This window comes from Cucurbita moschata, unplaced genomic scaffold (genome assembly GCF_002738365.1).
Source record: "Cucurbita moschata cultivar Rifu unplaced genomic scaffold, Cmos_1.0 Cmo_Scf00051, whole genome shotgun sequence".
NCBI classification, from domain to species: domain Eukaryota; kingdom Viridiplantae; phylum Streptophyta; class Magnoliopsida; order Cucurbitales; family Cucurbitaceae; genus Cucurbita; species Cucurbita moschata.
This window is the reverse complement of record NW_019268567.1, coordinates 461,661-487,621: the sequence shown is the minus strand read 5'-3', so window position 1 is coordinate 487,621 and position 25,961 is coordinate 461,661. Positions and strand designations below refer to the sequence as shown.

Below are 25,961 nucleotides of genomic sequence, written 5' to 3'. Positions count from 1 at the left end.
ATTAATAAATCATACTCATTAAAAAAAAAAAAAAAAAAAAAAAAAAAAAAAGAAGAGAGAATGACAACTGTATTTGTTTGCTAATTAATTCAACAGTAACATTCTTTATATATTTTATTGACTCCTGGATTAACTGGTTTGTTGCCGTGTTCCACTTGTTGAAGTAAAAGATTTACTTATATCCATCCAGTGAACTGATTGAATGGTGATTTTCTTCTGTCATTAAATTTTGATTTAAAAGTAACAGACTTCCCATCCAAGAAAGTATCAATTCAGTTTATATGATTGTTAATAATTTAATTGTTGTTTGGCATGCATATTTTTCGTTGCTTTAGGGCCTCAAGCTGATAATCCCTAACTTTTGTACAAAATGATCTATGAGCTTGTTGAAAATGCGTGGCATTTGTTGAAAGTTTTCATCTAAATCTAATTGTATTTTGTTGAGAGGGTTGTTGGATATCTCTTTTGCTCTTATATTAATCATTATATTGTCACAATGATGAGATACTTTGGATTATTTTGACATATTTTCTAGTAAATTAATTTGCTTGCCAGGATATTCTAGCCATTTACAAGAGAAGAGGTGGAAGTGACAGGATTAACTACCCTCATCATGAGTGGTTGCAGACAGTTCAGTTGGAGCCAGACGTGATCTCAATGTCGTTTATCCCAATTACTTCTTTATTGAATGGAGTTCCAGGAAGTGGGTTCTTGAGCCATGCAATAAATCTTTATCTGCGATGTGAGTAAAGTACATCCTGCTTGCAAAGTCCAAATTGATAGCACTGGCTCATCAATGTGCCTTGTTTATATCTATATCTATCTATATAAATATATACATATATCGCTTTTATCAAAACAAATGAAATAATGCACAAAGGCAATAAAAAAGAAAGTAAAAATGAAAAATCCAATACAAAAGGAGCCTGTATAAAGGAATTATGAAAAGGAAGGGGCTCCGTGGTTGAGAATTAAAGACAACCAATAATTATAAAAATGGACCTTAAACAGAGACAAGAAACATGACTATAGACTGTCTAATCCAGTTTGAAGCAATCTATACCCACTGGAGATAGGTTTTTCTAAATTCATATGGCGGAAATTTGTTGTGGCCCATGGGTTATTAGGAATTAATGATAATACTAAATAAGAAATACTTAATCTAGAAAAGCTTCCTTTATGGGTTATTCACTCTTCAATTCCCTTTGTAATTTACTCAACTTGGGTGATCTTTTGTGAACTCCTATTGGGAGTTTGAATCGTTGATGACACCTTCCCACTACATCAAGAAAAAGACGTCTTGTTTCAGAATAGTTTCCAAGAAAAGGGAAGTGATAACATGCTGATTTAATTGGGAAACCCATACTATAATTTTCCTTCCGTACAAATAAATTTTGGTTATCGTGGCTCTCCTTGATCATTGCATTACGTGCATTTACCTACTGGTGTTATTAGCTGTGGATCTCAAGGTGTTCAATTGCATTTTTTAATACTTCCTTTTTGTTATTGCAGACAAACCACCAATTGAAGAGCTTCATCAATTTTTGGAGTTTCAGCTCCCAAGGCAATGGGCGCCAATATTCAGTGAGCTTCCACTTGGTCCACAGCGCAAACAACACAACTTGGCATCTCTACAGTTTAGCCTTATGGGATCAAAGCTTTATGTGAATACTACTCCAGTATGGTTTCTTTTCTTGAAGTTTTTGTTTTCTGCGCACTGCATAAAATTATGAATAATCTGCATTCTGGAATCTTCTTTTATCATTCGTAACTTGGGAGAGCTGGATCTTGAAATATTCAAATAGTCAACCCAAGGGTTTGGACACCGTTATGGGCTTCATGAAATTACCCTAATTGTTAGATCTAAAACCTTGTATGTATCCACCCCATGATATCTTGCTAATTCTTAACTATGTCAGTAGGAGCAGAAGTACAAGGTCACATTCGAAAGAAGAAAACATGAAATCTAGTTCTAGCAACCATACTTGCATGCAGAAAGTTTTGGCCCTAAAACATGCAAAAAGTATGCACGATTAATTGTTGCTATCTAATGCATATATTTTTATTTTCTACACAGTTACCATCATTTATGCGAAAGTTAGTCTAGGCCAGATATTTCTTTACTGGAAGCATTTCAGAAAAACTTTTCCTCTGGCTACATCCAAAATTATGTAGTTGATGGTTGGATCCTTACAAAGGCAGAAAATAGGATATATGATAAGAAAAGGGATGAAGTCATTAATTTTTTTTTATTCTTTAATTTATCTTTGCCGGACTAGCATCCAAACATGCTTTACTGTTGTCCTTGAGTTCAACCATATGTGGGATGAGAGATTCGAACTTTTGATTTCTTAGTCGAAGTGACACCCTTTGTGCTAATTGAACTATGCTTAGTTTGGCAACAAGCCTTGTGAATCAAGAAATTAGTAGGAAATTCTGACAATGATGTGGTACAAGACTCCTACTTTGACTCAGAATACAGTCTTGCAGAATCTTTGAAAAGGTGTATCGTTATGCTGGTTCTTTGGACTTCAGAATACAGTCGTGCAGAATCTTTGAAAACCTAACGTTAACAAAAAGAACCAATCTACTTGACCCAAATTATTAACTCATTCCAGGGTTAATAATAATAATGGAACAAAATCACTAGTTCCAGAATTCAGTGACTTTCTAGCTTTAGAAAATATAATTGAAGCCCTTTGATTCACTTGTGTCTTTCATCACAGGTTGATGTGGGCAGGAGGCCAGTTACGGGTCTCCGGCTTTATTTGGAAGGTAAAAGAAGCAACTGTTTATCCATCCACTTGCAACACCTCTCCTCTTTACCCAAAATTTTTCAACTCACGGAGGATCCAAATGGCAACTTCTGTCAGGAGTCATACGATCGCAGATATCTTGAAAAAGTTCAGTCCAAGTACTTTTCTCATGTGTGCACTGCTCCTATTGAGGCCGATGAGGATCTCTCAATTGTAACTGGGGCACAGTTGCAGGTTGTAAATCATGGAATGAAAAATGTTCTGTTTCTGCGACTCCGCTTCTCTTCAGTTTTGGGAGCAACGGTTGTAAGGCAGCCTGAGTGGGAAGGTTCACCTGGACTGGCCGCCAAGTCTGGACTCATATCAACACTAATCAGTCATCATTTCTCAACAGTTCAGAAACCACCTCCAAAACCAGCTGATGTGATTATAAACTCTGCTGTGTATCCTGGGGGTCCACCAGTGCCTGTACAGGCCCCTAAGCTTCTGAAATTTGTAGATACCACTGAAATGAAAAGAGGACCCCAAGATACTCCTGGGTATTGGGTTGTTTCTGGGGCAAGGCTCATGGTGGAGAAGGGGAGGATCTCTCTCCGGGTTAGGTTTTCCTTACTAACTGTAATATTACCGGATGAAGAAGAAATCAATGATAATTAGCTCGTTGTGTTTGTTTGATTGGTGTCAAGTATGAATGGAAGTTGTAAAGCAAGCGGGTTGAAGACTGGAGATTATCGAGAATCAACAGCAGATCTTCTAACCAGGCTGAAGGGTCTCAACTGCTCTGAAAAGGAGAAGTGTTAAGAGAGGAGTTAGATCCTCTTTTAGGACAATCCAATTAAGCCCGAGAGAAATAATTCGAGGAGGAGTGAGACAACGTTGGATGACTCTGCTGTGTATTCGGTTACAATTCAAATGAGGAGTCATCTATGTCGGTGATGTAATTTACTTTTTGTGTAGGTAATAGGGAATTCAACACATTGAAGGTTCTTGCACCTTTTCACGTAATATTTGTACATAACATTTTCAGGTCTTCTGTGAATAAGTAGAGATTTCAAATGTTTCTTGTGCTTGTTAGCCATGTTTGTGAATGAAAGCTTTCAAACAAACACTCTTTAAATTCTTGAATCTTGAAGCTGTTCCTCACTGAGAAACTTTTGAGCCCCGAGTGAGGATGATGATATTATATTACAGGGTCAACATAATTTCCCCGAGTGCCTTTTCTTCCTCTCATGAAGGTTATCTGTAAGCTTGTATCCATAAGAAAAATGAGTGCCATACAATATAAGTTTCAATGTTGTTCGGTTTTATTTTTAGTTCTTGAATACATAATTTAATTCTCGTCATTAATCTTTATGTACTTGATTTAGTAAGGTTTTACATTACCCCTTCTCAAATTTGGCAATAGACAAGAAGCGGAGATTCACCATCAGCCTAAAATGATGAGCATAAAAGTGAGGTGATTTCTACTTATATCTCAAATCTTTATCAAACAAGTAGAATCGTGTAAATACTGCTGACTTCTTTGATAATCAATTTACAGATGAGAAACTGGGAACAAAAAAGTATCAGCATTTGGCAAATCTCCCTGTGGGTGAAGAAGCACAAAGTATTATTATTCTGAGAAAAAGCAAAGCTGATAGTTTTCCTAAATACAGTAACTGCTTTCTATGGTGGCAAGAAATACCATATATTTGCCTCAAGGACCTAAAAAATTATGGTCATGAGATGGCCAATAAATCCTCTCTCTTTGGCATGGCAGAGGAGCTGGTTGCGCAATGAAGGTGGGGATGTCCTGCCCTGGCATCAACACTGAGAAATCAGACGCATATGATGTTGGCACCTGCCATAGAAAAACCACAAGCTCAACAAACAAAACCATATCATTTCCAATGTTCAGTGCAATGACTTGACTTGACTTGACCTTAAAAGAAAAGCATGTATTCTGTAATGATGGGTACTGGTTTGTGTCGATGTTCTGTGTCTTGTCACTGTTATGATAAAAGATGATGTTCTTGAAGAAGACAAAGAGAACAGTTATTTTTTAGATTTGGTAGTAACAAAACTAGTTAGGAAATAACAGTTGTTTTCTGTGTAGGTTTTGTCAAGAGATGAAGCTTATGAAGCTGCTGGTGAAACGAGTCTGGTACGATTCTATGTCGTGTGATCGATCAAGATGCATACAAATCAACTTCAATACCGGTTTGTACTGGAGAAAAAGATATCTACTTTCAAGTCTCGAGGTATCATTTTCTACCACTGAGTTTTGGCACTAAGAAGAAAGTATGAAGGGTGAAAAAAATGTATGACTGTTATAGATATCTCCGCATATTCTAGAAAGTACCGAGATATGAAAGATAAACGTATTTATAATTATTCTAGACTCGAAACACTTGATTTCCTAAAGAATGTTAGCTTCTATGGTCCTGTTTGATGAAGTAAAAGAGTGGTTCAGACAAGCATACTTGTAGTTATTCTAGATGAGAAGAGTTGGCTTTAAGTTGTCTTAAACTGATCTTCTAAGCAAATCTGTTCAGGGGGAAGAAGGCTTATTCTATAATGATATGAAGTAGTTTAAAGTCTCAGCAACTGAAACACTTATTTCAAGTGAAGGGGAAAGCACTGAAGAGTTACAAGAATCTAAATCCCACAAGCCAAGAAACTTAAAACATAAAGATAAACAACCCAGGTCGAGACGTACCGTATTAGGACTTATGAATTTCTCGGCAGGACCTGATTCTGCGGAGTTGTTGGTCACTTCAGATGAGGAGAAAGGAGATGTTGGTCTAAACAGATGCTCAAAGATTGCCATGATAAGGAACATTGATATCAAGATTGCAGTGGCAACAAAGCCAAAGGAAATGGCATTCATGGAGGATCCAAAGCTCTTCCATGGAGCTTCTTGACCAATGCCTGTTTGAGATGATGATGGGCTCTGCTCTGAAGTCGTGTATATGTTCCATGACTCTGATCTTTCAGAACCAACCTCACTCATACCTCTGTGGTTTCAATCTTCTTCAACTGAATGCTTGGAGAAAAACTGATTCTGATGAAAATGGCTTCCACATAAGAATGTATTGCTGCTGACGACCCTTAGCTCTGAAAAGAAACAGATTTTCTCAGTATTCTTATTTGAATCCCATCCCCATGGCAGAGCCACGAATTTTGATACAAGAGGGGCAAACATCTTATAAGGGCAATTCTACAAGGAACAACACCACACACACCTTATAGAGTCAAGTGGGGGGAAGGGGTCTTTGTCTTATCTTTTCTAGATCTTCAGCTAACTGCAGAAAAGAAGGAACTTCCAATATATTTTGTTTTTCATATTCTTATAGGTAAGATTCCACTTCGGTTTTGGTTGGGGAGTAGAACGAAACATTCTTTATAAGAGTGTGGAAACCTCTTCCTAGCAGACACGTTTTAAAAAACCTTGAGGGGAAGCCTGAAAGGGAAAATCCAAAGAGGACAATATCTGCTACGGTGGGCTTGGGCTGTCCAGACACCGGGCGATATGCCAACGAGGAGGCTTAGCCCCGAAGGGGGGTGTGTGCCATCAAGGACGCCGAGCCCCGAAAGGGTGTAGATTGGGGGGTCCCACATGGATCCATGGATCGGAGAAGGGAACAGAGTGCCAGTGAGGACACTGGCCTCAAATGGAGATGAATTGTGAGATCTCACATCGATTGAGAGGAGAACAAAACACCCTTTATAAGGGTATGAAAGCTCTACTAGCGGTGGCCTTAAGTTGTTACATTACATGCTTCAATGATTAAGATATCGAGCGCTCCCCACATTTGGGTGGGGGTGGCCGTGTATGTGCAAGTGTTAAAAGAAGAATGAGAAGAGAATAATAAACAAAAAGCAAGCACTTACAGAAGCCAAGGGAAGAGGAAGAAGAAGATGCCCAAGATCCTCTGTGATGCCAGTTACTTATATTCTGATATCATCTGCTATAAACTAAATCAGTTTCTTAAGAGTTTCTAAAGTTTTGAAGGATAGTTTGCATCCAATACTTCCCATTCCATAGCTAACCTGTGCACACTTTTTGGTTGCTGCACTTTTTTCCTTTTAATTGTGATGCGTAGCTTAGTGAATACTATACTTTGTCTGAAGCAACAATCTTAAAGAAAGCAAAAGAATGGCCTCTCTGTCTCGGACCCAAAATAAGTGTAACAGCTCTAACTCACCGCTAGCGAATATTGTCTTCTTTTAGGATTTCCCTTTTGAACTTTCCCTCAAAGTTTTTAAAACGTGTATGCTAGGAAGAGATTTTCACACCCTTATAAAGAATGCGCCGTTCTTCTTCCTAACCGACGTGGGATCTCACAATTCACCCACTTCGAGGGCCAGCATCCTCGTTGGCACTTGTTCTTCTTTTCAATTGATGTAGGATCTCACAATCCACCCACCTTCGGGTCCCAGCGTCGTCACTGGCACTTGTTCTTCTCTTCAATCGAGGTAGGATCTCACAGTCCACACACCTTCGGGGCACAGTGTCCATAACTTATTCTTCTCTCCAATCGATGTGAGATCTCACAATCCATCCTCCTTCAGGGCCCAACGTCCTCATACTCGTTCCTCTCTCCAATTGATGTGGGATCTCACAATCCACCCTCCTTTCGGGGCCCAACGTCCTCACTGGCACACCGCCCGATATCCACCCCCTTCGGACTCAGTATCCTTGCTGGCACACCGCTCGATATCTACCTTTATAAAAAATGTTCCATTCTCCTTAATCGACGTGGAATCTCATAATAAGAATGGCTTCTTGGTAATTTCAAAAAGACAGATTTTAGTCCAAACTAAACCCAGTCACCATGGATGAGCTAAGTTAAGGTGCTCAGAAAGTTGGAGGAGGTTTTACAGCCATCTTGCTCAGATCATCTCCTAAATTTCCAAGATAACATTTGAATCAAATAATTACATGCACTAACCCCATACTCAGAATCATTACTTTTACCTCACCTACCTCACCTCAGTAATGATTGTTCATCCATATATACTCACACAGTAGAAGAGCAAACAAACATAAACTATATGCTTTCAGAATTAATCATTCTAGGATCATGGTTTTCATGAACACATTATGGACACACTCATGGAAACAATTTCTCTTCATCTAACAGTCATAAACCGATAGCGATGTTGAATCGTTCCTCGAGTTTTCTCACGAAACTTTCAGCTCAAAAGTACATTTCAAAAACCATCCATACATTAACAGTGACGATATGGATATTAACGTGAGCAAAACAAAAGGTTGTCGAAAGTGAAGGCATGTCTGGTTTGTGTACCTATTTTTCTATGAAAAAGAACAAGAATAGGCAACAAATGATTCCTGGGGAGAAAGAACATAAAGATAAAACGACACAATAAAGAGATGCAGAAGAGAATAATACCCTTAGAGCTATGGTGTACTGAGAATAAGCTCATCCATATGATTCAAGAGAAGAAAGAAAGAGACCACAATTATTCCTTATAGATCTCTCCTGTTCACAGGAACCCATAACTTTTGTCAGAAACACTAAACCCATTTGCTGTACTTCAAACATACCATTACCTTTTATTTTATTGATTAATTAGCTTTAGTTTAAGTTTTAGCATCTGGGTTTTGTGGGTTCCACTCATCTTATGCATATGACCCACTTCCCACTAATCTTTTGAGAGCCTTTGTCTATTCTATAGCAGCTGGTCTTACAAGACAACCAAGGTTTTAAGTGAATAAGTTTATGATAATATGGGCGGTAAGTGTAACCGTCGTCCAAGTTCAAGCCCACTGCTAGTAGGTATGGGTCGTTTTGGCTTGTTATGTATCGTCGTTAGCCTCACGGTTTTAAAATGCGTCTGCTAGGGAGAGGTTTTCACATTGTGATAGAGAATGTTTCGTTCTTCTCTTCAACCAATGTGAGATCTCATAATCCACCCCTCTTGGGGCCTAGCGTCCGAGCTGGTATATCGCCTGGTGTCTGGCTCTAATACCATTTGTGACAACCCAAGCCTACTGCTGGCATATATTGTCTGCTTTGGCACATTATGTATCACCGTCAGTCTCAAGGTTTTAAAATGCGTTTGCTAGGGAGAGGTTTCCACATCCTTATAAGGAATGCTTCGTTTCTCTCTCCAATCGATGTGGGATCTCACAATCTATCCCCTTGCGAGTCCAACATCCTCACTGGCACACAGTCCGGTGCCTGGCTTTGATACCATTTGTTACAGCCCAAGCCCACTACTAGCAGATATTGTTTGCTTTAGCTAGTTACATATCGCCATCAGTCTCACAATTTTAAAACGCGTCTGCTAGGGAGAGATTTTCACACTCTTATAAAGAATGTTTCGTTCCTCTCTCCAACCGATGTGAGATCTCACAATCCACCCTCCTTGGAGATCTCACAATCCACTCCCCTTGGGGGCTCAGTGTTCTCACTAGCACACTGCACGGTGTCAGGCTCTGATACCATTTGTAACAACCCAAGCCCACTACTAGCAAATATTGTTCGTTTTGACCTATTACCTATCGCCGTCAGCCTCATGGTCTTAAAACGCATTTGCTAGGGAGAGGTATCCACATCCTTGTAAGGAATGCTTTGTTTCCTCTCCAACTGATATTGTTCGTTTTGGCCTGTTACTTATCGCCGTGAGCCTCATGATCTTAAGATGCGTTTGCTAGGAAGAGGTATCTACACCCTTATAAGAAATGCTTCGTTTTCTCTCTAACTGATATGAGATCTCACAATCCACCTCCCCTGGGAGCCAGTATCCTTGCTGGCACACCGTCGGTGTCTGACTCTGATACCAATTGTAGCAGCCCAAGCCCTCCACTAATAAATATTATCCGTTTTAGCTCGTTACGTATCGCCGTCAGCCTCACAGTTCTAAAACACGTTTGCTAATGAGAGATTTTCACACCTTTATAAGGAATGCTTCATTTTCTTCTCCACGACGTGGGATCTCGCAATAAAATTTAAGTTTTCGAAGTTCAAATTTATCTCCAAAAATCTCAACCAACCAAAGGATAGTTGAAGGTAGACTCAAAAGCACCAATGTCTATACATTTCAAGTTTTTACCTAGCACCATTGAGGTTACAACTAGTTTTACCTGATATAAAGGAATAGAACTGTCAAGCAAAGACTACTCTCCTTACCAGAGACATCAAGGTGTTGTGGAAAAGAAACCTGCAATAATTACAACACATGCAGTTCTTCTACCTAAAAGCATCGATTGAAGATCTTTTCATCGATCGAACAATCAATCAGACCCTAAATTTCTACTAACCTAAACTCAGTTACCGTCATCATAACCTATACTCTTATGCAGAATTAAACTTTTAAAATTTGATCATAAAACATTGTCATGGATTTACATACTCGAAAACATCTTTAAAACAACGTAACAAAATGCTAAATGAAATAAATAAAAGTAAAAACACTGTATCCTAATCTAAAGTCTAAGAAATAAAATACCATTATCATATACATGTGTTATGGTCTTGATTTACAATGTCGTCGTCAGCCGTACATGTATGTCTTGTCTTTATCTCAAATAGTTTAAGAAATACTCCGTAAGTAAAAGTAAAAAACAATAAAAGTAAAAACAACTCTATCTTAACCTAAAGTCTAAGAAATAAGATACCGTTATCCTATGCATGAACTAAGAGACATTAATCATATAATATGCTTCAATGAAGATGTGAAGAAAATATTATTGAAATTATCAAAAAATATTTCAATTCATGCCACGTTGAAGAAGAATGAAGTTTCATGTTATAAATTTTGGGTGGATTATTAGAGTAATTTAGAGTTATATTTCATTAATGTATTTTAAGACTTTTTATTTACTTTAGGTTACAATTACATAATGGTTAATTATGACCATTAAGTATGAATGTTACAACTCCTGGAATGCCTTTAATATTTTCATTTTGAGGCTATATAAAGCCATGTACGTTGTATTTGTAAGAAGACTTAAAAGAAGCATTTGTGCTCTTCTTTAACCAATGGTTAACTTTCTTTGCAATTCTATGTAGTTTAGGTTGCATGTAGAATCATTCAAACTCGACATGATCAATCGTGCTTGTGGAGTGATTCGAATCTCAAACAAGTGTTTTTGCGTTGAGATATTTGATCAACAAGAATCATTCAAGCTAGACCTGACCGATCTTGCTTGTGAAGTGATTCGAATCTCAAACAATGTTCTTGCCTTGAGATATTCGATCAACAAGGTAATCCGAATCTTACTCCCCTTGTAGTTGATTTCCTTATCTTATCAATTATCCTATGCATGTGTCATGATCTTAACTTGCGATGCCGTCGTTAGCCGTATAGAAATGACTTGTTTTTACCTAAAATAGAAGTAGCACACGACTTAAGTAGTTTAAGAAATACTCAGCAAGTGACTCCACTATTACCACTATCATATGCATGTGCCATGATCTTGACTTGAGATGCCGTTGTCAGCCGTACAAGGTTGCCTTACCTTTACCCGAAATAGAAGTAGCACATGGTTTGAGTAATTTAAGGAAATACTCAGTAAGTGACCCTACTATTTGAGTGAGGAAAGACAAACACATCGAACTCATGATTAAGGACGGTTCATTAATAATGGCTCTCACTAAACAGCCAAAACATTTCATTTCAACCAAAAGGGCACAGCACAAAATGGAGAAAAAACCAAGTTCCCAATTCCATATAAGACATTCTTTTTTTGTGAAAGTGAAGGGCCCCATGAAAAGAAAACACAATAATTCAACAGATTGAAGCACATATTTCCCCCCTTTTCTTCTTTCCCAACAATCAAGCGAGTAAGTTACTCGATGGTCGAATTCAAAATCAAACAAAAAGAAAATGGCTGAAGAACGGGACGGTTACACTTGAATTTAGAGTGAAAATGATTGTGGGTTCCCCGGTTTGTTTGTGTTAGGTGTCATAATCACGTTCTTACGAGACGTTTGTAAGTGATTGTGTGGCACTCACTCTCACCACTGAGTGAGTCAGCCAACTCAAAACTGTGTCGCCTTTCGCGTGACGACTTATACACAAGCCTCTAGCTTCACTTTAAGAAAAATATTTTAGAAAACGAAGGTAGAGAAAGAATTTATAAAACAATGTTATAGGCTATAAGCAAAAAGGCAACACAGCGGCTTAAATATCATATAACAGCGAGTAGGAAGAATTGACTACTAGTTGCACCCCCTACAGTACATTATGAGGCATGACGCCTTCGGTAAACGAAAGGAAAATCTATGGACTGACCCCACGTCTCCACCCCGTAAGAACTACGAGATCATCCCAAAGACGCCTTCGGTATTCAAGAGTCGCGGACCGACCATAGAACCTTGTTCAATAAGTGGAACGCATTAGCTGTCCGTTATCCGGTTGGGCAGTAAGATTCGGAGAAGGGCAATCACTCATCTTTAAAACCAACATTACTCCCTATAGTACATTATGAGACATTTCAGATGTACCGACATGATTATGCCAAAACGTCAAACTCAGAAAATACAATAAGAAAATAATACATTATAGAAGCGGTGAAGTAAAGCAATATTTCAAAATACTTGAGGAAGCTTTTTTAGGTTTTGATTGTTTATTGTTTACCCATATTTTTTTTTAAAAGGAATTCAAATAATAAATATGCTTTCCTTTACCATGAAAAATGTTAATTAAATCATTATTTGTCCTATATATATATATATATATATATATATATATATATAATTGGGGAATGATATAATTGAAATAATTTGTTAATAAAAATACTTGGTTATGATTGAGCCTCCCTTGCTTTTTTTTTTTTTTTTATTATTATTATTATTATTATTATTATTACTACTACGACAATGACAACCGAAGTGACTAGAGATGTTCATAGGATGGGACGGGGACTAAAACCTTCCTCATCCTGTTCCCGCCTTCTATTTTAATCTCCATCTTCACAAATTGTATATTTATTTTTTGTAAAATTGGAGTAAGAATTTCTCGTAGAACTTTCTTATCAGACCTATCTCTCGATCTCTCTATATATATAATATTTGGTAGGAAAAAAAATATAATGTTTGGTAGAAAAAACAATAAATAATATAATGTACGACATAATTTTTCAAAATTCAAATTTCATTATTACAAAATAGTCTAGCTAAAGTGAACTTTATTTAAAAAAGGTAAAAGTGTCCGATACATTTAAATTTTCATGGGTATTTTGTAAACATAATAATAATGATACGGGTATTTAATTTTTTTTTTTAAATTGGAAGGTATTAATGAAAATTTTAAAGTTGAAGGGATATTTTTAAAATATTGTAAAAATTTAAATTTTTTTTTAGATATTAAAAAAAATTTTAATGGTATTTTTGTGGTAAAGTAAAAATTTATGAGCATTTTTATTGATTTTGCTTAATTGTTAAAACTAAAAAAAGAAAATATCTAAATTTTTTGCATTTTGTTTTTATTAATTGTATATTTATTATATAATTTTAAAACATTATAATTAAATATTATTTAAAAATATTGAAAGCACGTGCAAATTACGTTAATAAGTGTATTGAAAATGAAAGAAAAATTGAATACCTAACTTAAATTCATAATTCAAAATTAAAAAAAAAAAAGTATTAATTAAAAAAAATTAAAATATAAACATATTCAAATCTAGCCAAATTGAACTAACCCTCTAATTTGGGCTTTGGCCCATTAGTACTGTTCTTTCATTTAAGCCCATCAAATTTTATTTGACGCAATTATGTTTGTGGCGACGAGTCCATTCGGCTAACTTTTAGTCCCAGTCCCACGTTGGTTGGGAGGAGAACAAACCACCATTTAGAAGATGTGAAAACCATCAGTAAGGACGCTAGGCCCCAAAGGGGGTGGATTTGGGGGCGGTCCCACATCGATTGGAGGAAGGAAAGAGGAAGGAAAGAGTGCCAGCGAAGATGCTAGGCCCCGAACGGGGTGGATTGTGATGTCAAAGGGGGGTGGATTTGGGGGCGGTCCCACATTGATTAGAGGAAGGAAAGAGTGCCAGTGAGAACGCTGGGCCCTAAAGGGGGTGGATTGTGATGTCCTACATTGGTTGGGGGATTGGAGGAAGGAAAGAGTGCCAGCGAGGACGCTGGGCCCCAAAGGGGGGTGGATTGTGATGTCCTACATTGGTTGGGGGATTGGAGGAAGGAAAGAGTGTCAGCGAGGACGCTGGGCCCCGAAGGGGGGTGAGATTGTGATGTCCTACATTGGTTGGGGAGGAGAACAAACACCATTTATAAGGGTGTGAAGACCTTCCCCTAGCAGACGCGTTTTAAAGCCTTGAGAGAAAACTCGAAAGGGAAAGTCCAAAGAGGGCAGCTATCTAGATTGTTACATTATCATTTAGCTCTCTTGAACTCTTTGTACGTTGGTGACTATGATTATGAGATCAAACGATGAAATTTCTAAAAATGATGGACCGTTTATAACGTATGAGTACCGCAGTTATTTGTGATTACCCATTTTTGGCGACCTTGATGACTAATTACCAGGTCAAACAACGTCTTCTATGATCACCCTTTTTTGTGTTCTTGATGGCTAATTACGTAATCACACAGTGGGTAATTACCACAAAGTCATTTATAAACACCTTTTACCGTGACCTTGTGGGTAATTACTTAATTACATAAGGTATATTTACTACAAAATTATTTACGATCACCACACATGTAGTTACCACAAAATCCACATGTTATACTTTAACCAATTAATATCGAACATTCTTACATGTCATCAATCACTTCACGCGCAACATTAGGGTTTCTCAATCCGTGAGAAAAGTTGTTTATGTTAAACGAACACGACTCTCCACAATGGATATGATACGGGGCATAAGCTCTCATGGCTTTACTTTGGGCTTCCCCAAAAGGCCTCATACCAATGGAGGGAGTATTCTTTGTTTATAAACCCATGATCATTCCCTAAATTAGTCGATGTGGGACTTTCATCATCCAACAGTTTAGTCTAGAGATGTCGTAAAACATCTCTCCAAAAATTTTCATTTATTTTTGTGGGAATTGGGGGAGAAATTTCGGTGACAAGGATCAAGTTACCCACAATGTGAGGTCCCACGTTAGTTGGAGAGGGGAACGAAGCATTTGTGTGGAAACCTCTCTCTAACGGACGCATTTTAAAATCGTGAGATTGACTGCAAAACGTAATGGGTCAAAGTGAACAATATTGACTAGCGGTGAGCTTAGGCTCTTATACACGAAGAATTTTTTCGATTTATATATATATATATAAATAAAGTTGGTCAAACAATTACGCAATTAGCCTTTAATTTGAAATTTTCTTTTTGTAATTAAAAACTCTGTTCAAATAACTTTCTTGCAAATGTTTTAATAAAAGCTTAAAATATTATAAAGGGTTATAATATTTGGGATTTAAAAAAAAAAAAAACTTTTAATCAATAATGTTGTTGAATTTGAATAAAGAAGTAGATCAAATGATGATATGATATTTAAAAATATTATTTTCTAAGACCGAACATTTTCTTAAGGTTAAATATTAAATACGTTTTACTTAATTAAAATATATGTTCAACAACAAAAACTTGATTTCGAGTTTATTCATCAACGTAACGATTCTAATTTTACCTTTAAAAATAGCATATATGGTCAACAAACACGAAATACGTGCATCACATCTAGTTCGTAGGCATTTAAGAATGTAAATCCACTTAGATTTTTGGCCTAAGCCGATATTCCTTACTTTTCCTTATCTGTTCGTACCTTAAGCTCATCTTCGTGTTTCAATTTCACTCGGGTCATTCCACATGTTTAGATATTGAGCTAAAATCTGTTCCTCAAGTCAGTATGACTGACTAATATTAGTTCTAAATCGTGCTAAAAATATTTAATTCTCCAAAACCGTTCTTATACTAACATTTTCTAGTGCCAATTATGTCAAATATAGGTCCGGGGGAAAGTTAAAAGTGGTAGAACGGAGAAAAAAAAAAACAATACAAGTCGAATTGGGGATGTCAAGCCGAGAGAGCCAATTGGGAGTTGGCCGAAGCTGTCACGAAGGGGTGAGTTATTGTGAGCCGATCGAAAGTAGACAAAAGGGGGGCACCTTGATAGTCAAGCATGTGTATCACATGTGGAGGCTTGTTACGACCCAACCTTACCTCAAGTTGAACTGAATTTCGGTTTTCAAACAATTCAACTCAATTCAAATTGAAAAAAAGAAAATCTAACCAAACCCAACTTTTATTGTCTGGGTTGGGTAGTTCGAGTTAATTGAGTTATCGAGTCATATGAACATCCCAACGTTTAACATGTTTGTATTCACGAGGTTAAAAAATTTGTAGAAAAATAAATATAAGGCGAAAAATTTTAAAAATAAACCTGAATAATTTTTCTTAAATTTTTACCATAATTTTTTAATTTGAATATCTAATACGTCATTTTAATAATAAATAGAAATAGTAAAATGAGGGATTGATTGATGTGGAGTTATTATTAAAATAAATAAAGTACAAAATAAAATACTAAGAACTTTACTTTAAGCAAAATCTTGTGATGAGATAAATAAATAAAATAAATAAATAAAAAGCAAAATCATGGATATGAAAAAAAGGAAAAGAAATGATACTCTTTAAAAGTTGATGGGGTTGGAATTTGGAATTAGTGCTTCTAAATAAATAAATAAATAAATAAACCCTTCTTCAAACCAATGAATGAAACTAATGAGGACAAAACTTAAAAGCCAAAAAGAAATATAAATTAATAAAAATACCCCTAATATTTATAATTTGTTTAGAAAGTATTTTTAATAATACTTTTGAATTTAAAAATAAATAAATTCAAAAATATTTTTAAAATTTTAATAGTATTTTAGAAATTCCATAAAATTTCAATTTTTTTTTGTTACGAAATTTAAACATAGTATTCATACTGGTAAAATTTAAACATAATATTAAAAAAAATACTCATTGAAAATTTAAACCTAGCATTAATACTCTTAATTATTATAAAAAAAATGTTCAAAAAAGCTTTTAGGAGTGGTATATGAACGAAAACCATCTACCACACCTAATAGATTATGTCCCTTTTTAATGTTACTTTTGAAAATTTATTAGTATTTTTTAAATGTAATTCTGATAAAAAGATTGTTTTTTGGAATTTAAAAAAAAAATGGAAATGTGTTTTTGAATTTTTAAAAAAAGTTTAAAGTATTAATGAGTGTACTATGGAACACATCTGAAAGTTAAAATAATATATTTAAAACATTTTTTTTAAAGTTAAAGGGTAGTTTTGAAACAATTTTAAAAATTAAAAGGTATTTTTGAAACAAAATATTAACGGTTTCCCTGTTAAGTATAGGTACTTTAGAATTTTTTTTTTTAATTTAAGAGAATTATTAAAAAAATTTAATGAAACACTGTTTAAAGATATTTTTATTAATTTAGTTATATATATATTATAACCAATTTAAATTTTTTTAAAAATTAATTAATCTATTAAATATAAAATTAAAATACTAAACTTTTATTTTTGTTTTTTGTGTTTAATAAATGAGTAAAATTAATAAAATTAAAAAGTTAAACGACTATATTTGTAAAATTTTATAATTTAAAGACTAAATTTATAATTTAATATATAAGAAGGGATTTAAAACAATAGAAAGAGAAAGGTAGAGAGAGAAAATTAGGGTTTTGGGTGTTTATATGAAAGATGACAAAATCTCTCTTAATATTGATTTTTTATGGCACATAATGAAATCATGATATAAATAGTTGGTTGCATGTGTTACCTACTCACTCACACTATAATATTACCAAATTTACACATTAAATTATAACATATGATATTAAATTACAGATGATTTTACTATTCTTTTATTATCCAATACAAATTTGGCATATCAAATGGGTTTGATTTCATCGCCATCTAGGGAACATTAATATAATAAACAATACTACTACATTATGGTATTATGATCCTGACATACAATCTTAAAATTTTCCATTATTGATACTAATTTGATTTTTAAGTTCCAATTCCTATAACGTGTAATTTAGAATGTTCAAAAAAATCGATGATTTGAAAAACTCTATCAACTCAATTATACCCGTAAAATTTAGGTTGAGTTCATTATTTACTAAGGGTTATTTGGATTATGTGCTCGAGTTGACAAATTTACAACCCAAACAAAGTTTGAGTCTAAAAAATGTCTAAACACGACCCAACTTGATTCAAACGTTTTAAATTTGTTTGGAGAAAATACTGTTTAAAACTTTAAACGTTGTAAATGATCCCACATACATCTTTCGATTTTTACACAGTAACCATCACGTCAAAACTGTACAAGGGTATTTCTTGAAATTCCACGGTTCAAGAGTAAACATTAAACGTTCCAAAATTGAGGGGTATTTGTGTAATATAACAACATTTTAATATAAAACATATAGAAACATGAAAAATTGAAAAGGGTTCCCTCTTCTTGTTTGTTTGTTTTTTTGTATGGTAGAGGTGATGATGTTGTTTCCATGGATGAGTTTAGGGTTTGTTTAGTACAATTTTGGAGACTACTTTAGAGGCCCACCTTAATGAGTATGCCCTTCTCCCTCTCATTGCCCTTTTGCTTTTGCCTCTACTCTTTCTTTTCTTCATACAACATAATTTCTTGAATTAGGTTCTATATAATCGTACTCGATCTATCTCTTAATTTGATAAGAATCTTATTTACCAGTAAAAAATTTTAACGGCTTTTAAATGCTTTTAATATAAGTATCGACCTTTGTAACTATATATACGTTGCAAGAATCGTTACTTTAGCTAACATAATCTGATAAGACAATCATAATCCTCCACGTAACGATTCAAGCTTTTGTTGAAGTAAAAACCTTTGAATCAAAGAAATTAACATCTTCTTGTACAAGATTCGGATCACCTAAAAAAATAAGACTAGAATTAGATTACTTTTTCAAGATTTGAAATTTTGTTCTAAATTGAGTTTCTCCACAAACAAACCCTTCTTTTTCTCTCTCTCCGAACATATAAATATAGGATAATAAATTTTTGTTCTTTTAAGAAAAAAATACATAAGATTTGTGTTTATTTGGTCCCTAAATTTTGAAGAGTGTCTAATAGATTCCAAAGCTTTCAATTTCGAGTCTAATAAACCAATAAACTTTCAATCTCATGTCTAATAAATTCCATAAAACTTAAAAACTTTTAAAAATAAATTGATTTCTTCTCTATAAAATTTAATGTCTAACAAAACCCTAAACCTTCAACTCTACGTATAATAAATAAGCGAATAAAAAAAAAGTTAAAACGAATTTTAAATTTTAGATTCTCAGTGATTCTATCAAAACATCTAGAAAAAATGGCTAGAAAGAAGCACAAAAAACGAGAAACCCACAAGAAACAAATCAGTATAAAACACCAATAACAACATATTCACAAATTTAAAGGAAAACCCCCCATATATATGATACACATGTTGCTCAAGACATGAAATAATAAAGGAATGAAAAAGGTAATCAAAGATGCTCTTCACCAAAACTCATATTGTGTAGTCCCAAGGCATTGGCATTGGCAATGGCAATGGCAATGGGCATTGCTATTGGCATTGCTATTACCAAGAAAAGCAAAAGGGGTGACCACAATTTCTTTTGGGAGTGATCATAAATGGTTCTTTAGATCACAGTGACAGAGACCCCTACAAAGACAACGACCCTTCAAGATGGAAGGCCCACAATCGCATCTGCATGAGAGATAAGGACTTGCCATAGGGCACTCTTGCCCAAGTGCCCCTTCTGAATATCACAAACAAGTGGGGTGTGTGTGTGTGCATTCAAATGCCTCCCCCTTCTAACCCTCATACCTAGGTCAATCATTTGTATTTGGATGATTTGGATTCCTCATGTCTACTAAACTATTTACCCATTTACCACTTATCACGTCCTAAGATTCCTCAACGTCCCTATTGACATTGATAACAACATCTGTAACAGCCCAAGCCCAAGCCCACCGCTAGCAGATATTATTCTTTTTGGGCTTCCACTCAAGGTTTTTAAAATGTATCTATTGGGGGAGGGGAGAGGTTTCCACGCCCTTATAAAGAATGTTTAGTTCCCCTCGGTTGGATGTGGGATTCACAACACCTGACAAGAGATAGATTACCATTTTGGGCTTCTGCTCAAGGTGTTGAAAACGTGTCTGTTAGGGAGAGGTTTCCACACTCTTATAAAGAATGTTTCGTTCCCCTCTCCAACCGATGTGGGATCTCACAACACCTGACAAGAGATAGATTACCAGACGTTACAAACGATAATCAATATAAATTGAAGAAATGACGTCGTAAGAGTTCGAATATGAGAGACTATACTTTAGTACCCATTCAATCACTCCTAACTTTAAAAAAAGAACAAAAACAAATGTGACTCAACTTTATTGATCAATGAAATTTGATAAACTAAGGGGGGGAAACACCTCTGCATTAAAAGGGGGGAAAAGGTACAACAACATGGATCCCAAAATGCAATTTATAATTGTATATTCACAGAAAAGAAGAGAAACAAAAACAAAAACAGTGTTTTCTATTCAAGAAGAAGAGAAGGGAAGGAGGGGAAGAGGTGCAGTAGATTTTTCTATGGCTCTTCTTTTTTTAAGAGGAAGATCAAAAGCAGATTTCATCTGCTGCTCTGCTTTTGCTTTACAGCTCTCCCTTTAAGACTATTCCATCTTCTAATAAAGCTTTCAAATCCTACATTCTTTTACATGGATAACTGGTCCACCAATGTAGGGCAACTAGGAAGAAGGAATAAAGTTGAAGAAATCATTTGGAATTAGAATTATAAACTAATAAGAGTAAATTCCCTCCATTTAAAAATTTAAAAAAAAAATAAATAAATAAAAAAGACCTCTCACTGACCTACTGACTCCTTCTTCTTCTTCATCTGCAGCAGCCTGCATCTCTCCCATCACTGTAGATTGATCATTCAACACCATTGTAATGATATATTAATAATCATCATCTTCTTTTCCACCCACATGGAACCAACTCTCTAGTAGATATTTCTTCTTCAAAAGTGGATAGCTTTTATCATATGATCAACAAAAACCAAAAAGAAAAAAAGGATCATCACCATGGTTTTGTATTATCTTCCTTGAGGAACTCTTTTTCTTGGCTTCTAGAATTTATAGAGAGATATAAGATTAGGAAGGAAACGTCATTTGGCATAATAGGATTCTTGGGTTAAAAAAGTTTTATGGTTCTCTCACTCTCGAGATTCGCCCCTTTCGAAGAGAAATTATTGGACGAAACCAACACAATGATGGTTATGTCGAGTTAAGATTATGTCGTCCTGGGGAGGCAAGGACTTCATGTGGGAGTGACATTATAGGTGAGCTTGAGTTAGAGGCCTATAATGTACAGAGGACAGTACAGCCCTGAGATTCCTGGTTAGTATTCAGAGAAAAAAAGAAGAGACAAAACTAAACATACAAGAGTCATTTACCAAAAGCTTGAGGACTGAACTGTTCTTATTGATGGAAAGTGCAAATCCTTCACTTCAGCTCTCTCTCTTTCATTCATTCAAAGCAATAAAGAGCATCCTTTAATTAAAGCTGAAGGGTATTCTTGTCCTATGAATAAAGAAAGGAAACAAAGCATTAACTTTGCTCTCTCTCTTTTTTTTTGTTTTTTTTCATTTCTTTTTCCCTCCCCACCCCGCATTTGATCTTTCTATTATCCAACGGCCATCTTTTAACTTGCATTTTGCTAGCTACTTGTCTATCTACAGAACCATCTTCTCTCTTTCCTTTCATTCAACCTCTTTTCTTCCTAGCTTTGCTAAAAGAAACTTGCATAGAGGAATCCAGAAAGCAACGAAACCATTTTTGTAGCAGAATTTCAACATTGCATCTTCACGAAAAGGAAAGAAAAGCAAACAAAAGAGGAGAAAAAAAGGAGGGTCTTAGTTTTTCTTACTTGTATTTGAACACTCGTTTACTATGAACATGTTTGATTCCTTGAGCCCAAGTACACTTGAAGAAGTTCAACGTGTTATTCCACTGTCTTCTCCTCCTCACTTTGCTGAAGAACATATTATAGCAAAGCTGCTGCTTAAGACCCTTGGTTTTTCCTTCCTGTACTTCCAAACTCAATTCCCTTGAAACAATTTCGGGAAAAACATGTTTTTCCTTGTTTTTACATTCTTGTCTCTTCTAGGCTCCTCTTCTTCCCACAGTTTGGTCAGTGATTTCCATGTTTTGCTTGCTCTCAAACAAGGGTTTCAATTCTCTGACTCTGCTATACTAAGCACTTGGAATGCCTCAAACTTCAGCTCAGTTTGTTCGTGGGTCGGGATTCAGTGCGCTGATGGACGAGTTGTGTCGGTTGACTTGAGAGATTTGAACCTTGGTGGCTCTGTTTCACCGTTGATTTCGAGTCTTGACCAACTTTCTGAGTTGTCTTTAGCAGGAAATAACTTCTCTGGTGGCATTGAAGTAGCGAATTTGAGTTACCTTCGATTCCTCAACATCTCAACCAATCAGTTCACTGGGACTCTGGACTGGAACTTCTCGAGCCTGCCGAACTTGGAGGTGTTCGATGTCTATGACAACAACTTCTCTGCTCAGCTCCCCACTAAGATTTTGAACTTACGGAACCTCAAATACTTGGACCTTGGAGGTAACTATTTCCATGGAAAAATCCCTGAGAGCTATGGCAGTTTCGAAGAGTTGCAATATCTTTCTCTTGAAGGAAATAATTTGGTTGGGAAAATCCCAGAAGAACTGGGAAATCTCACGAATTTGAGAGAAATTTACTTGGGTCATTTCAATGCTTTCGAAGGTGGGATTCCACCTGAGCTTGGGAAGTTGGTCAATTTGGTTATCATGCAGATTACAGACTGCAGTTTGAATGGTCAAATTCCTCATGAACTTGGGAATTTGAAGGCCTTGAACACACTATATTTGTATACAAATCAACTCTCGGGTTCGATTCCGAAGCAGTTAGGCAATTTGACAAACTTGGTCTATCTTGATCTCTCCAACAATGCACTCACCGGAGAAATCCCATCTGAGTTTGTTAATCTCAAACAGCTCAAGCTTTACAACCTCTTCATCAACAAACTGCACGGATCTATTCCAGACTACATAGCAGATTTACCAAACTTAGAGACATTGGCACTGTGGATGAACAACTTTACCGGCACAATCCCGAAGATTCTTGGCCAAAATGGGAGGCTTCGGCTCCTCGATTTGTCTTCAAACAAGCTCACAGGTATAATACCGCAAGATTTGTGTTCATCGAATCAGCTGACAATACTGATTCTGATGAACAACTTCCTGTTTGGACCAATCCCTGATGGTTTGGGGACATGTACCAGTCTTATAAAAGTGAGGTTGGGGCAGAACTATCTGAATGGAAGCATTCCCAATGGCTTCATTTACTTGCCTCAACTAAATTTAGCAGAGTTTCAGGACAACTACCTTTCAGGTACACTTTCAGAAAATTGGGAGAGTTCATCAAAACCCATCAAATTAGGGCAACTTAATCTCTCTAACAATCTTCTCTCAGGATCTTTACCATCTTCACTTTCTAATTTCTCCTCTCTGCAAATTCTCCTCCTCAATGGCAACCAGTTTTCTGGTACAATCCCTCCTTCCATTGGAGAACTCAATCAACTTCTAAAGCTTGATCTTAGCAGAAACACACTTTCTGGTCAAATTCCACCTGAAATAGGGAATTGTATCCATCTTACTTATCTTGATTTGAGCAAGAACAACCTCTCTGGCCCAATTCCACCTGAAATTTCGAATATAAATATTCTCAATTACCTCAACTTGTCGAGAAATCATCTAAATCAATCCCTACCGAAATCAATAGGGGCAATGAAGAGCCTTACGATTGCTGATTTCTCCTTCAATGATTTCTCCGGAAAGTTACCGGAATCAGGACAACTTGCCTTCTTCAATGCATCGTCCTTTGCCGGAAATCCTCAACTCTGCGGCTCTCTCCTCAACAATCCCTGCAACTTCGCAACAACATCGACAAAACCGGGGAAAACTCCGGCGTACTTCAAGCTAATCTTCGCTCTCGGCCTGCTGATTTGCTCTCTAGTGTTCGCCATAGCGGCTGTAGTCAAAGCGAAATCATTCAAAAGAAACGGATCGAGTTCATGGAAAATGACCTCATTCCAAAAGCTCGATTTCACAGTCTACGACGTCTTGGAGTGCGTGAAAGACGGCAACGTGATCGGAAGAGGCGGCGCTGGCATTGTCTACCACGGGAAAATGCCAAACGGAGTCGAGATCGCAGTGAAGAAACTCCTAGGATTTGGCCCTAACAGTCACGACCATGGATTCCGAGCCGAAATCCAAACCCTAGGCAACATTCGACACCGAAACATCGTCAGATTACTCGCATTCTGCTCCAATAAAGAGACAAATCTCCTCGTATACGAATACATGAGGAACGGAAGCTTAGGTGAAGCACTCCACGGCAAAAAGGCCTCGTTTCTCGGATGGAATTTGAGGTGCAAAATCGCCATTGAGGCTGCCAAAGGTCTCTGCTACCTCCACCACGATTGCTCTCCACTAATCGTCCACCGAGACGTGAAATCAAACAACATTCTCTTGAATTCCAACTTCGAAGCTCACGTCGCCGATTTCGGTCTGGCGAAGTTCATGTTCGAGGGCGGCGCGTCGGAATGCATGTCGGTGATCGCCGGCTCTTACGGCTACATCGCTCNGACTCCCACAGAAAGAGATAAAAAGAAAACCCAAAAGAAACTACACTTACGGAACAACCTTACTTGAACAGGATTTGTTCTATAGGCTGGTACAATTGTGTTCTTGAGTTCTAAGAAGCTACACTTATGGAAGAATGCAGCTAAGATGATATTTTGGACTACTTGGCTTTAAAAAAAGAAAAAGAAAAAGAAAAGAAGATTGATAAGAAACTGAGGTATATCACTCAGGAGAGGAACTCCAACCAGTTTGAAAAATTGAAAGCGAATAATAACAAATAACAAAAGAGTCGAAAAGACAAAAAGACAAAAAGACAAAAAGAACACCATATCATCCCATAGATGATCAAAGGACTTCCCGTTATCTTCCGGTTAGTCTCTAACACAATGATCCACCAATAAAATAAATTGTATGGTACAAATATTACCGAAGATTTTTTTTTTTTTTTTTTTTTTTTTCTATTGCTTTTTTCGATTTTCATATTTATTTTATTTTTCTTTTTCAACTTGGGTCGTTACAGTATTCATTAAGTTAGTTAATTACTAAAATTCGTTTGGTGGGCCATGGTAATTGAATAAGTAGTCAACGCCAGCCGTCCGATCGTCACAGCCATGAAAATCCAAGGGCAGTGATTGACAGTGACCATTGGAACTTTGGTTTCACCAGTTGGTCAAATTATGTTTTAAAGAAAAAACACTCGAATTTTTTTTTATCTAAATTATCTAACTTTCCACTTTATTTCCAAAAAAAAAAAGTTTTAATAATATTTTTAACCTAAAAAATTAAAATATATATATTTTTATTGTAGGACTATTAATATTTTATTTTAAAATTATTCGTAAAATTTTAATTTAATAAATTTTATTTTTTAAAATTTCTCTTTTTAAAATTAACCATTTAAGTATGTTACTTTGATTTTATTATATTTATAAATATTTTTCGATTCCAATTTTTGTAAATGACGATGATATATATACTGATACACTTTTTTTATTGTATCATTGTAGAATATGCGTACACATTGAGAGTTGACGAGAAAAGTGACGTATATAGTTTTGGAGTTGTGCTATTAGAGCTTTTGACGGGTCGTCGTCCAGTTGGAGATTTCGAGGACGGAGTGGTTGACATAGCACAATGGTGCAAAAGAGCTCTAACAAATGGTGAGAATGAAAACGACATTATTTGCATAGTTGACAAAAGGATCGGGATGGTACCTAAAGAGGAAGCAAAACACTTATTCTTCATAGCAATGTTATGTGTGCAAGAGAACAGCGTGGAAAGACCAACAATGAGAGAAGTGGTTCAAATGTTGGCCGAGTTTTCTCATCAGTTTCCCAAATCTTTCCAATCTCCCTCTTCTTCTTCTTCTCCCGATCAAAATTTGAAGAACGGCGAAAAGGAGAGAGAAGATCCCTCGAAATCCAAACTCGATCTTTTGGTTTAAGAGAGAAAAAAATGATTTTTTTTTTTTTTTTTTTTTTTT

General features: G+C 36.0%; 3 protein-coding genes and 1 long non-coding RNA gene across 9 annotated transcripts in view; 2 read left to right on the top strand and 2 right to left on the bottom strand.

Annotated features, from left to right (window-relative positions):
- Window positions 1-3,881, top strand: part of LOC111435883 (MACPF domain-containing protein At4g24290-like) — a 7,716-nt gene extending 3,835 nt beyond the window's left edge. For both annotated transcript variants that reach the window (XM_023073463.1, XM_023073462.1), the window contains exons 5-7: window positions 556-742; window positions 1,513-1,679; window positions 2,727-3,881. In XM_023073463.1, coding sequence (XP_022929231.1) covers window positions 556-742; window positions 1,513-1,679; window positions 2,727-3,413 — 1,041 coding nt within the window. In that variant the 3' untranslated portion in view covers window positions 3,414-3,881. The remainder of the gene's footprint in view (window positions 1-555; window positions 743-1,512; window positions 1,680-2,726) is intronic.
- A 312-nt stretch (window positions 3,882-4,193) lies between these two features.
- On the bottom strand, window positions 4,194-6,927 carry LOC111435885. Of its 4 annotated transcripts, none has more exons than XM_023073464.1 (4): window positions 6,630-6,927; window positions 5,455-5,852; window positions 4,678-4,767; window positions 4,194-4,596 (listed from the first exon to the last, which is right to left on the bottom strand). In XM_023073464.1, the coding sequence occupies exons 2-4, from the start codon at window positions 5,746-5,748 to the stop codon at window positions 4,453-4,455; spliced, it is 528 nt and encodes a 175-aa protein (XP_022929232.1). In that variant the 5' UTR covers window positions 5,749-5,852; window positions 6,630-6,927; the 3' UTR covers window positions 4,194-4,452. The 4 variants fall into 4 exon arrangements, with proteins under 4 accessions (XP_022929232.1, XP_022929233.1, XP_022929236.1 ...); XM_023073465.1 differs by lacking the exon at window positions 6,630-6,927 and adding an exon at window positions 5,981-6,167; XM_023073466.1 differs by lacking the exon at window positions 6,630-6,927 and having other exon boundaries at window positions 4,384-4,401; window positions 4,452-4,596; window positions 5,455-5,974.
- A 13,223-nt stretch (window positions 6,928-20,150) lies between these two features.
- Window positions 20,151-21,807, bottom strand: LOC111435886. Of its 2 annotated transcripts, none has more exons than XR_002709142.1 (2): window positions 21,714-21,807; window positions 20,151-20,819 (listed from the first exon to the last, which is right to left on the bottom strand). It is a non-coding gene; the product is annotated as an uncharacterized LOC111435886 (long non-coding RNA). The 2 variants fall into 2 exon arrangements; XR_002709143.1 differs by having other exon boundaries at window positions 20,151-20,803; window positions 21,714-21,795.
- Window positions 21,467-25,954, top strand: LOC111435882 (leucine-rich repeat receptor-like serine/threonine-protein kinase BAM3). Its single transcript, XM_023073461.1, has 2 exons — window positions 21,467-24,484; window positions 25,485-25,954. Exons 1-2 carry the CDS (start codon window positions 21,917-21,919, stop codon window positions 25,920-25,922), a joined length of 3,006 nt encoding a protein of 1,001 aa, XP_022929229.1. The 5' UTR covers window positions 21,467-21,916; the 3' UTR covers window positions 25,923-25,954.
- Window positions 25,955-25,961: the final 7 nt, after the last annotated feature.